General features: G+C 45.0%; 1 protein-coding gene across 3 annotated transcripts in view; it reads left to right on the top strand.

The window, feature by feature from the left end:
- LOC119437747 (organic cation transporter protein) overlaps positions 1–12,845 on the top strand; it is a 186,908-nt gene extending 174,063 nt beyond the window's left edge. For all 3 annotated transcript variants that reach the window (XM_037704725.2, XM_049660837.1, XM_049660838.1), the window contains 3 exons: positions 4,129–4,310; positions 4,631–4,773; positions 6,888–12,845. In XM_037704725.2, coding sequence (XP_037560653.1) covers positions 4,129–4,310; positions 4,631–4,773; positions 6,888–6,957 — 395 coding nt within the window. In that variant the 3' untranslated portion in view covers positions 6,958–12,845. The remainder of the gene's footprint in view (positions 1–4,128; positions 4,311–4,630; positions 4,774–6,887) is intronic.
- Positions 12,846–13,314: the final 469 nt, after the last annotated feature.

Raw genomic sequence — 13,314 nt, forward strand, 5'->3', positions numbered from 1 at the left:
GCTGCACTTCTTGCTTAGGGCTCTTAACAATCATATATTGTCATTCGGCAATGATACTTCGACCATGGAGAGCTAGTGGCCTTGAAAGTACAGCTTTCATTGCAGAGAAAGACTTCTTTATTTGCAACGACGTGCGCTCAAAATATACATGATGTTTCAGTTAACTTGGGCCAAACATTAGAAATATGCAAATGCTATGTAGCTGGACAGAACCAAGGCAGTGTTATTTGCCGTCGCTTGGAGATACTCAAGATATTTCTTGCATTCAACCCAATTGGATAATTAGTCTAAATAATTAATCAACTTCTCAATTATTATAATTAGATGAAAATTGTCAATGAGAAAGTTGTAGAACAACATGAAATACTCCCGATACAGCTTTCTGTTGCTCAATACGTGATAGATAAGTGTTTTTCCGAGCGTGAAAGAGGCCCGCGAATGCACGCACGGTGCCTCGAGCGGCCATTCGCGCGGCAATATTGCGTGTATTCGCGGGCTTCTTTCACGTTCCGAAAAACACATTTATGTAGCCCGTATTGACCAACAGAAACTGTATCGGGAGTTTTTCATGTTGCTCTACAACTTTCTCATTGACACTTTTAATCTAATTATAATATTTCAGAACTTGAATAATTAATTAGGACTAATTAACTAATTAGTCGGAATGCAAAAAAATATCTTGAGTATCTCTAAGAGACGGCAAACATTACCTTGGTTCTGTCCATCTACATAGCATTTGCATACTTTAAAGTTGGCCCAAGCTAACTAAAACACCCTGTATTAAGAAGAGTTTTACGCAGTTATTCGTCTTTTTTGTTGGTATTTTGTCTTCCTCCCCCACTTCCTTTTTTATGCGTAACTGTTTGCACATAATAAAGTGCCTGTTTGTTCTTGTTATTGGTACTTTGATTCTTTTAAATTTATTAATTTTTAAAGCGAGGTAATAGTTTTTTTATAAGTGATATAAAGTAGCTGGATGCGTACTGCTTCCAACCTACCATGTTGAGTCCCATTTAACCATACCTTACCTGCCTTAACCAGCAACGCCGTTTTTTTTTTTCGCAAACCGGCTGTTTTATCTAAGCATACCACAATCGGGGGCGTTCGCCTTGTCCTGCAAAAAGTGTACGGCTTCGAAGAGTGACGTGTGACAAGACGAATAGAAAGGTGAAATAAGTACTGTCAGTGGTTTTACACCAAACGCCGAGGGTGCTTAGAACTGAGACGTCCCCATAAACCTAAGAAGTCCCGAAGATGGCACTCGATTATGTTTGCTGATTGTGAACTTTATCATCTAAGGTGCTGCATGAAAGAAGCTATTGTCTGTCATATGCCGTGATGGTGGACGCCCAAGAGCCGTAATCGACACTATTTTTTGCGAACTGGCTTACATGAACCCGATAGCGAAACCGGAAAATGAATTTTTTGTAACACAGGTCTGCTAGACAGCGTTTTTAAGGAAAATTAAATTTTAGGAAGTGACTGGAGGATACGGTTCATCACTACGCATTCCGACAGAGAACAGTTTTAATCAGTAACTACATGAAGAAGATGCTATTGCCGCCTCATTTTTTTAGTTTTCCTGATGTTATTGTTTATTTGTGGCCGACAATACTCAGAGCGAAGGCCGACACAACTTGATCAGCACTTGAAGAAAATGCTCATAATTTTTTTTATGATTAACAAGCATTGCACGTTGACAATACCGGCTCGCTGGACCAGGAGCGTGGCCATTTGTGATTGCCCCGAACGGACAGTGATCTGCAATAGCGTCTACACACTTCAGCGGGCGGCATGTAGACAGCAGTATGGGAATAAAAGAAAGCGTAGGTTGATGGGTCCAGTTTCATTGAGTGGCTCCGGCATATCTGTAATGAATAAGAAGAAGGGGAATAGAGGGACCCGGTTATCGTAAGTCACAACCGCATAAGGCCAACAGACAGTGATAACGATCAAAACATAGGAGGGATTACTTGTCCATTTAATTGAAATCTAGAAATTATAAATTAGAAGGAGCAAGAAGGTGGAGTGACGCTTTCGTTTGTAAACTTAACCTAACCTTAATTTGCATGTCAAACCATTTGCCGAAAGCAAAATTTAAAAAACGCAACTTATAGAACAACTAGAAGTTAGGTCTAGTCAAAGTAAGCAAACACAGCAATAGTCAATCGCGACTGGTGGCATCTCTTTATCAATGTCATTTTCTCCTGAGTCAGCTGCGCCGTCACTTGACGTGTTTCACCAATAAAATATTCGAAGCACACTACAGGCCCTCGTGGAGCAGATTGGCGAAAAAGGAAGGAACCGTGGCCTCAGTTATCTCTGAGGCTACGAAAGAACGTCCGTGCTTCCACACAGCGCGGTGTTCTTACTGCGTCTAGCTGCCAGGTCATTCTGGTAGACGGAAATACTTTTTTCCATGATGGATGGACGGACGGACGGACGGACGGATGGACGGATGGATCGGATGGATGGATGGATGGATGGATGGATGGATGGATGGATGGATGGATGGATGGATGGATGGATGGATGGATGGATGGATGGATGGATGGATGGATGGATGGATGGATATGAGCGTCGCCTTTCAGGCGGGGCGGTGGGTTGCGCCACCAAGCTGGTGTTCTTATTTTGCCTAATGTCCTACCGGTCTTTTTTGTCTTTTTTAACACACAACGAATTCCCAGTACCAAACTTTCTGAACCACTGCTGGGAACTTTCTTTTTGCACGCCTCCGTTGTTTGCAGTTCCTTTACTTTTGTGCTACCAAACCTCCAATCACCTTTAACTAATCTACGTATCGTACTTGTTTACTTTCCCCCTGCTATCCCTGAACCTAAGGGCTTGAAGGAGGCCAGAGGAGCCTAAGCCGACTGCTGGGCAGATATCTTCACATTCTAATAAAACATGTTTCCTCGTTTTCCTAGCTTTACCGCAGCAAGCACTTGCTTCTTCTTTCTTGCTGTACCTAGCTCGCTTTAGAACTACGCGTTCTGAGGCGTCCTGATCACGGTTAGAAAAGTAAAGAGCTTCCCTTTGAGTTACCATAAATTGTTTCTTTCCTGATTACGTTTTTTTTTATTTCTTAGGTAGTTACTCATAGCAGGTTTCTTTTCCATTGCTGCCACCCATGAGATTATCTCAGCTTCTCGGACTTTCCGCTTGACGTTCTTTGCTGCCATGTTGCTTACTATACTGGTCGTATACTTGCTGATGAGCTTCCTATGTAGTTCTTTTCCGCCACCGTGAGTCCATATTTTTCCTGTACAAATACTCGAACACCTCTCGCAACCCATTTACTTTATTTCATATTACTCAGTCGTTCTTCAATGTGAATTTTACTCTGAGCTTCCCTCGCCTCAAAATTTGTCACGCCCACAACCCAGCACAACAGGTCACAGTGCCTCCTCTACGAAAGTTGTAAGATGCGCAAGGCACAGAAAATAAAGGACATGGCCAGCGCTGCCGCGGGCGTATTTTTCGAAGCCTGGCCATGGCGATTAAGATAGCGCGCTCTTTCCAACACAACCTGGCCCGCATCCTGCGGCGACCACACAATGGCTGCAGATCTCTAAAAATATTCGAAGCAAATTTAGAGGGCGCTGTCAGCCGAACGATAATACAACACGAAATAACGCCAACACAGGGTTTTTGCTTACACCCTATGCCGCTTGGATATACTATTCTTAAAACTCCCTTTTATTTCATAGTAGACTAGCACCCCGCCTCCGTCACGTGGTCTGCTTGGCCCCTAATTCACAAAACCTTCTTACGCTAGAATTCTTCGTAAGAAAGAATTTCAGCCAATCCGGATGCAATACATATTATTGTCTATGGAGGCCGGCCAATGGCAAAGAGCACTTACGAGAGAAAAGCTTTGTGAATCTGGCCCCTGTTTCGCACGTATCACACACACGCGCGTCCGTGGCTTTTGTTGTACTGCCAAGAATTCTGAGTGGCCTGTTTTTTTTAAATAAATAAATCACCTTTTAGTTTGCACTCCATCTGTATATTCTTCTAACTTATTTGACCAGCGTATGCGGCCGCAACTGCCTACGGCCGTGTCCACCGTCTCATTAAGAGGAGTGTTATTACCAAAACGAGCGTCCCCTCCTTTGGCCCTCGCAGACATGGTGTGGCTCCAACTGTGCCTGGTGATGGTGGGCAAGCTGGCCGTCCACTGTGCCTACAGCACCCTGTGCGTCCACATGACCGAGTGCTTCCCCACCGTGGTGAGGGCGGTGGCTCTGGGAAGCGCCCTCACAGCCAGCAGGGCGGGTGCAATCGTTGCGCCCTTCTTCAAGGACTTGGTGAGCGACCTCGACGAATACTGATCATTACATGTTCCAATTTGCATGTTTCGCGTTAAATGAAGGCCATAGACTTCGGAATCCCGGACTTCAAAAAATGCTGGCAGCAATATTTTGCTATAATAGCCTTTACACGAACCAAGACCCATATTTAAAAAAAAGCTCTTAGGGCTAGAAGTGTTCGTAAGAGCTCATTCTAACCGATATTTATGCTGGACATTTTTGGCGAAGGTGGTGAGCGAGTGGGAAGGAGGCCTGATGAAAAGAGAGCTTTGTGAATATCAATTTCCGTCTTTTTTATGTATTTATTTCTTTTTCAGGGAAGGCTCACACACCCCTGGGTCCCCACTCTTGTCGACATGGTTCTAGTCATCGCTTCTCTGCTGCTGTCGCTAATAATACCTGAAACGTTTCGCAAGAATCTGCCAGACACATTCAAGGACACGCTACGGCTTCGCGAGAAGTACGTTCATTTTGTTTCATGCTGCAGTGTAGCACTGTTTTTGAGAAGAGCCCACACAGGTTACAGGAGTCCCGTCACTATAGAAATATTATCAGCGCAGGTGAACATTAATAGCAAAAAATAAAAAAACGGCAATTCATTTACTAGTTCATCAAATTACAATAGTTAGCTTCTTATGACGAACTTCATGGCACATGTTTGTATAGAAATGAATGCTGAAGGGAATCGTTATAAAAGTCTAGTTACGTGTTTGTACATTTCAAAACGGCCATTGAAACCGAAAGAACTGGCGTCAAATTATTCGTCCAATTTACCTGATTGCGCACGCGGCACCACGCAACGCTGCTTGCCGTCCAACCTTGTGCGACGTAGTTGGCTGTAGCAACATGACGCAGCTGTTGCGCTTCCCTTTCCCCGTGATCTGATGTCGAGTGGCGCTTTGCGCTGCTCCCGATCCAACGCGAAGTCACTTAAGCAGCAGTGGCGATACGGACCGCTTTATCGCGCCGTATATAGCGAAGCTTTATTTAACGCTGTTCTACTACGTCACACAGGGTTGCACTGTGAGCCACGCTTCAAGGTGCTGCTGGTGACAGCAGGACGATGGCGTTGGTACTAGCTTCGCAAGCGACATAAGTTCGAGAAGTGATCTGTGCATGCTTTTCTACGTTTTAATTTACTACAGTTGTTTCACAACTCGGGACAATATAGTCCATGGATAGTGGTTGAACAACACATACTGCACTAAAGTTTAATTACAAAGTTCGGAAAAAATACAAGTTGGGCAAGCGCCGACGTTGAATATAAGATTTGTGTTATACGATTTCGAATCGTTAAAGCTGAAATAACTTTTTTTCTCAGTTACGAGAACATTGCAAGTTTCGAAAAAAAAAAGAATTATTATTGTGCCGGTGTCACGTAACCGTCAGAAACATTGTAAATGCTATCGCTGTGCCGAAACCAAGAAAGCAGCGAGTAAAATTTGTTGCCATTGATAATTTCTTTCCTCTTGCAGACTTTCTTCATGAAACAAACAATGCCTAGCATGGGCACTCATTTTATAACAGCCGTGCAGTTTGTACAGGTTCCGCGAATTAGACGGGGACAAAGACGTATTCTTCCTTGCCCCTCCTAGTGCACCAATAGTGTTGCAAATAAATCGTACTTCGGTTGCGCTTTCCGTGAACCGAGAGACTCGGAAACTGTTTAGCCCGCTTAATTGCGCAATTGCCGGTCTAGCGATTTCAGCTTTCTGGAGCACCTTGAATACAAATAAAAGAGTATGTCCGTGAGATTATGTCTAATCTAAGGATAATGACGAGCACTGTCCCTTCAGTTCTAGGGCTGTGCAGTGAAGGAAGTGTTAGTGGGTCCCGACTATGCCCACAGTAAACCGACTCTGTCGCGTAAACCTCGGATACTTTTCTCAAAGACAGTGCGTGACCAGTGTGTTAAAGCGCAGCTCTTATAGATGCCCGCTCCTTCGGCGAGAGCGAAGAGAGCACGAGGAGGAGGGTGCAGCGGAGGAGGGTATGGCGAAAGCGTGAGAAGGAAAGCGTAGTGCTGCGCACGAGGAGCCTTGCGGTGACGATGGCTACGAGATGGCACCAGACCAGTGCACGTCGTCTGCGTGGAAACAAAGCGCTTCATGAGCGGAGGTTGTCTGCGGCGGCTTCAGTGAATCGGGCCCATCCGTCACCCACGCGCTTCCTTTCGCGATCTCTCGATTAGCGAGGCCATCGCGGCACACTTCGCTTCGTTTGGAACGTGCAGCACGAGACAGATTGGCCGTGCTAGCCAATATATCGCGAAATAAAAACACGTATACAGCTGCGCTCAAATTTCGCATTAAGGAGTATCGTAATCGTCGGTGAATTTTTTTTCTGACACGGCGCTTGCGGGAAAGGCAATCTTATCGGTAATGCGGTCATTATCAACACCCTCTACGGATTTACTAACGCACCTTAAAGCACACTCCCACTAAAAACCCGCCTTATAGTAGGTTGCAACGAAAGCTCCTTACAGTAACCGCGACCTTCAGAAAAATACGTTCGGCTAGTGAACCCGACTTCGATGCCAAACTTTGAATTACTTTTTGTTCACATTGTTTGCAGGGGCGTAGTCGACGTTCCAACCGAGATGGAGCTATTTGAGGACGAAGAGGACAGCGAGAACACTGCCTGAGAACCTCACAAGCCTCGGAATGTGGCACATCTATAGGACTCTAGTGCTCTAGTCAGTACAATGACGGTGGCCGTCGTGTGAAAACGACAGCTGTATTGACGTATGTCTTTTAGCCGCACTTTGCAAAGAGTATGGCCCGCTGATACATTACCAGTGGTACTTTCTGTATTTTTGAACGTTTTCTTTTCTTTTTGTTATTATTGTTTTCTTTGTGTCCATCATAGCGTAAATGGCAGCTGGAACGTTTCAGCCTGTGAATGACAAAAAAATAATAGCACGGCTTCTTGTAAACTCGTCATCTTGTATGCTTGAACGGTATATATGCGTAAGTATAAGCAACTGCAGCACATTTATAATCAAGATTTCCCTGAATAAACGAGGACACTTCGGTGTTTATTTTCTGCGTCATTTATCCACACGTACTTTTTTTAGTTTTTCCTCGATATATCAATTTCTTGGCAAGATAACGTGCTTCGAACAATGCTGCGGGGACCAATTCACTAAAAGCCCGTACGTTAGAATTGTTATGAAGAGCAAATTCGAGCCACTACTGAATGCCCCATGCTGAATTTATTATAAATAGGGCTCCGTGTTTTCGGAGTTTATTTTTCCTGAAATTCGGAGGGTGTTTTTCAGAGTTTATTTCTGCCGGAAATTCGGAGTTTATTTCTCGTAAATCCCCAATTCTCCGAAATTTGGAGTTAAATTTTGCATTATTCTCAATACTCCAACATCTTAGATTAAATGATATCTGAACACGAAAACATCAGAACACACGAAGCGTATTTTTGTTGTCTGGGAGGTTTGAACGCAGGAACACATACACACAATCACAAATACTTGAATACAAAACACCTACGCTTGTGCGTATTACAACCTTAAAGCTTGTAATAGATACAATCATACTTTACGAGGTTGCTCTCACTGATAGAAGCACGCTCATTTCGATTGATGACTCCCAGCTTCGAGAATGCCCTTTCAAAGTTTGCGCTAGAAGACTCAGCGCGCAGCGAGAAAGCACTGACCATTGGACAGTGTGAAGCCTCCAAAGCGACAGGTCTCAAACAATGTTACTGAATAATTAGCTCTGATAGTTCGCAAAATCACTCATGAGTTGGCTCATGTCGTCAGTTTCAAGAAACACTAACTTAAAAATTGGCGCATATATAGGTTTCAAACGCGCGTGGTAACTCACGCTTCTCATTTACATTCACAATTTCAACACTATACCAACACGATTCACTGATGTACTGTAGTGCATCGAAAAGCTTCCCCTCCAATGTCTGTCTCCACTTTTCAGCGACAACAGCGTAGTATCCATGAAGGTCTGCGACAGTCGTTGAGCAGTCATTCGTCTCTCGCTCCGTGCGCGACAAGCCCTTTTACTATATGTGCGATGGGTGTGGTCTACGAGATACTGTTGACGTTAGGTAAAGTTTATATCGGCCAAACCGGCCGATGTATATCAATGACTACTTCATTGATATTGGCCGTTAAAATCGGAGTTTATCGGTTAAATCCGAATTGCCGGGGAGTGTTTATCGGATTTTTTAGGATTTATCCAAAGACACGGAGCCCTATTTATAAGCGACGCCGACCTGCCAATGGAAAATAGCTCATATTGCTACGAGCCACCTATCCTACGGACGAAGAGAGACGTTTAGTTTCGTTTAAAAACACTAGCGCATACCCACTAAGACGTTGCATAGCAGACGAGAAAGAGGACGAGCTGTGCCCTGGCCCACCCCACCATCTTTGTGGCTGTGGTGCCACTCGCTGTCACTATGTAAATATTGTAGATAAACCCTTTTTGACATCTCCCCGTAACAACATGAACGAAAAGCTTAGTGAATTCCACCCCTGGTTTGTAACTCTTAAATACCAGCTCTACCAAGCAGATGTCGCCAAACATGTAAAAACAAAAAAAAACAATTAAGGGATAAAACACTGAATGTCATCCATGGTATGCCCTTATCAGTTTGCCTGCATTGGTAGTATTTTTTCGGGCACCCTTTCAGTTACTTCTTTAAGCATAAATACGAAGTGTTTCTATTAGCCACGCCAGGATAAAGTGGGTTCTACGCAATGACGAGAATCACTTGAATCCAGCGCTTCTGACGAGATTTGTTTTCCGATTTTTGTGTCAGGACGCCTCGTCACAGCCTGCCACGACAACACGCATTTGCATAATTGGCTAATATTAATTGGAATATCCAACTGAGACTTTGCGTATCGATAGATAAGACTTTTAGCTGAGCGCCGCTTACGGTTCGCTTTGCGCATGCATGCTCTTGAGAGAACTGCGTTTATCTCGCATTTTCGATATCAGTTTGCTGCAAGGACACGAACGACGCGTAGTCACCTTTGTTGCAAGACGGGAAAGAAACCTTGGGGACGCTCGATCCCGTTCTATTGAGACAGCTCGGCATCGGAGCGGGGGCTGCATTGCACTTTCTGCAGCCGGAATGATCGTTGTGCGCTAAAAGACGTTCTTCCGTTATCACTAGCGACTGCGTACAACTTGCACGTGCAGACTGTATATAAACGCTGAGCTAAAGTAGTATGCAGTGTAAAGTGCCTACATACCGGCAGCGTTTTCAGAATTGACCGAAAGTAGGCTACCATGAATTTCTGAATGAGGTCGCGTGGTCATGCTACAGGAGTGGCGCTAGCTCAGCGGTGCTAGGGTGGCGACACCGCGCGATGGAAACCCGGTCGTCGCACAGCTAAGAGACGCTCGGAATCAAGCAAAAGTTCCTCGCAAGCGTGCGCCTAATCCGGCGGCATGGCCGAGGACGGTCGCAGAACGCGTTCGACGACCTCATTGACTGCGAGACTTGTGGGGAAATACTGCGCCGTGCCTGTTGCGTTCTTTTATTCTTGCCTGCTCAGCAATCACGAACTTTTGAAAGACGCTTGGACGCCCTACTCCTCTTGCGTTTTTCGTGCGCCCTGGTTGCTATGCTACTAGAAGCTGCTTGGATGTAAGCACGATTTCTTTAAATCACGTAATGAAGCTCCTGGTACGAAAGAGAGATAGAAAAAGCGAGTGAGAGAAGGAAACGCTGGGAGCCTGACCTCAATTGCTCCCCTAATCTGAGGGCGATGTAAAAGCGGTGTGAACAGGGAGTACGCAAAATACCAACGCGCAAACGCGAACATGAAAATGAGAGGCTTCATCACGTAGTTAGAGGTGAGGTAATGGTGGGCGCACGTGCGTATATTTGGTTTAGAAATGACAGCAGCGTTCTTCTAGCCTTTTGTGTAGTGGACGCTTGAGGCCGAAATAGGTTCCAGCGCCGTTATTGCCATGAACGGATGACTGCCAGTACAGCTAATGCTGTCACGAAGAGATAGCTTTTGGACACTGAAGGATACTTGCAAACACAGAATATTGCGTCATGTTATGATAGTGTCACGGATAAAAATACCAGCACTAGAAAATCAACAGACTAAAGGATTAGAGAACCAGCCGACTAGAGACAATGAGGACGAAGTTAGATGAACTACAACCGAATTCGGCACCGTCTCTTCTAGCTCGGTATTTGCGGTTCTGTGTCCCCTTATGCTATGGCTCGCGACCTGTGGCAACGCCAGAATCCCCCTTCCATGCATCCACCTGCGCTTTTGCAAGCCATCAACATTCCCACCGAACCATACTTAAGCGCGGGGATCGACCTACATGGCCCTTTCCCCGGCAACAAATGGGTTGCTGTTGCGAGCAATTATGCCACACGCTGGGAGTCAGTACGAGAGTCCTGCCCTACGAGACGTTGCGAATTTCATCTTCCACAACATGATACCACACCATGGCGCAGCTCGTACCTGGTCGCGGATGCTACTTCTTGTCGAATGTCATCGACCATTTCGTTCAGTAACAACCAGTAACCAGTAACAACGTATCATCGACGAAATCGTCGATGATAGGTCGTTACTGCTTCTCATCCCAATACAAATGACGTTACACAACGCCTTGACAGAACGCTTACTGACGTGTTAGCTATGTACGTTACCGCAGAACGCAGTGACAGAGTCACGTATTATAACTCGCCCCCGTAATCACACCGCTGGCAGATCGCTGTTTTATCCACTATTTGCCCGAGATTATATTTTGCCCGTGGCTACTACCATCTAAATCATAGTCGCCCACCGCGTACGCCCGCGATGTAACCTCCCAGACAGTACAGGCCTGTCTGACAGACCACGTCCGGCTCACTGCCGCCCGAGCTTCCCGGAATTTCCGCTGCCATACGCAGCACCAAAAGAATGTTCCATTTTCACCTGGCTTTCTCGTTATTCTATGGTTACCATCTCGTCGTGTCGACCTGTCAGAAAACCTATCTCGTCATTCGGGTCCCTACCCCATCCTATGACTCCTGCGACAGCTTTTGGATGTCACTTATGAGATTGCTCCATCCAATCCTAGGCTAGAAGATTCAGCCAAAAATCGACATCATTCATGTCGCCCGCTTGAAACTCTAGGTGCGCGCCTTTCCTGCGCCACCTTTGCTGGCTCCGGTACGGCTTTGTCGCAGGCGGTGTCGCGGTGAAGAATAATACACAAGAGACGAAGAGATGCAAGTTGGGTGATTGCTACTAGTGGTTCCTTGTGCCATGTGTGAAGGTGTTAACCTGCACCTGATGCGTTGTTCGTGGTGCCTGCGTTCGTTAAAGTTTGCGCCTGCTGCTTCCTCGGAAAAATGTCAAACAGGGTGCAAAAGTAAGGACGCCAGAAGCACTTCATTATTTTTTTCTCGTTGTACCCCGAAACTCCTGGGTCATCAGGTGATATTTTATTGTTGTGAATTTAAGGGAGACGTTGGTGCCTTTAGTATGTAAAAGCTGAATGCCTTTGTTAGGCGCAGGTACAGTGGAAGGGTGTTCTAGACGGGTATGGAAAACATATTACAACATGCATCCAACTGCATTAGTCTAGAGCCCTTGATTATTATTTTTTTTATTGGTGACTTTTAGTTGGGAAAATTGACAAACATTTAACGAGTATAGAAAGAAAAGCCCACATATTCCCTTTTGATGGCAATGTGTTTTTAATACTTTGCCCAAGTGAACCTTGATAAAGTGTTTTTCTATTATTTGCCGACTATTGACGTCACGCTTTTGTAACTAGTACGCCAGCGGCTTAGTGCCCTTTCATCAAATACCATGCTCTGCTGAGGGTGTGTTCACATATGGTCCATGTCAACTGCCAAGAGACCGGAAAAATATACAGAGGCGAACGTTATGTCAGCTTAGGTGCCCGAGTGTGTTCGCTGTCTCTTTTTTAAGGCAGTTCTTTTTATGTGTTGCGCCAAAATGGCGCATCCCAATGAGAACCAGCAAGTCCACTTTGCCATTCTTTTTGCATCACCGTATTTTTCCAGACTTCCCAGCCTACCGCTTAGCCGAAAATCGTTTGTCCTTCTCTGTTTCCTAAAGTATCAAAATCGGCATGCTGTTTACAACGCCAAGTTTGAGATTTGGTATGGAATACGGCGTAGACGTCTGGTAGAATACTTCACACCGAGTAGGTGCATAGATATAGATCTATCGGAGCCTGTGATAACAATTATTACGTAGGTGAATGCCACACAGCAGAGTGTGACAAAACTTGCAGTGCGCCTCCCTGTACAAAGTGATTTCTTGTTGACAATAGTATTTTAGCCCACGTAGTTGTTATTGGGGCTAGAAGATTTGTCGGTCATATGTGTTGTTTCTTCTCTTTTCTTTTCTTCTTTTCAATGATAACTATCCACATCGTTTTTAATTTCGTATAACAGGGAACAGTTGCCAAGAGACGCGACCCTTCTGCATTGTATTGCGAGCTTTTCGGCACTACGGCTATTGTAAATAAAGTATGTGCAATAAATTTAAATATTTGTTCTTACGTGGTTATGCGTGCTTTCTTAAGTTAGACTAAACAGCCTATGCAGCTCTTCATGCTTTGGAGTGTACAAACGAAAAAAAAATACTCAATAACAGAGAGAGAGAGACAACTTTATTCGTCAGAGTGGGGAGCTAGTTCATGGGCTCCTCAGGAAGGCCAGATGGCCGCCACGCGATGCGTAATGTCTGCGGTATGCACTCCAGCCCAATTTATCCTTCTATAAATCTCTTTCTCAAGATCAGGGTCCACTGCGAGTAATTGACCTAGATAACTGTACTTCTTTACAGACTCTAAAGGCTGACTGGCGATCCTGAATTCTCGTTCCCTTGCCAAGCTATTGAGCATTATCGCTGCTGCTACATATTATTCTTCAATCCCACTCTTACACTTTCTCGGTCAAGGTCCTCAATCATTTGGTGTAATTCGTCCCCATTGTTGCTGGATAGAACAATGTCATCTGCAAACCGAAGGTT

Source organism: Dermacentor silvarum, chromosome 1 (assembly GCF_013339745.2).
Source record: "Dermacentor silvarum isolate Dsil-2018 chromosome 1, BIME_Dsil_1.4, whole genome shotgun sequence".
Lineage (NCBI taxonomy): Eukaryota > Metazoa > Arthropoda > Arachnida > Ixodida > Ixodidae > Dermacentor > Dermacentor silvarum.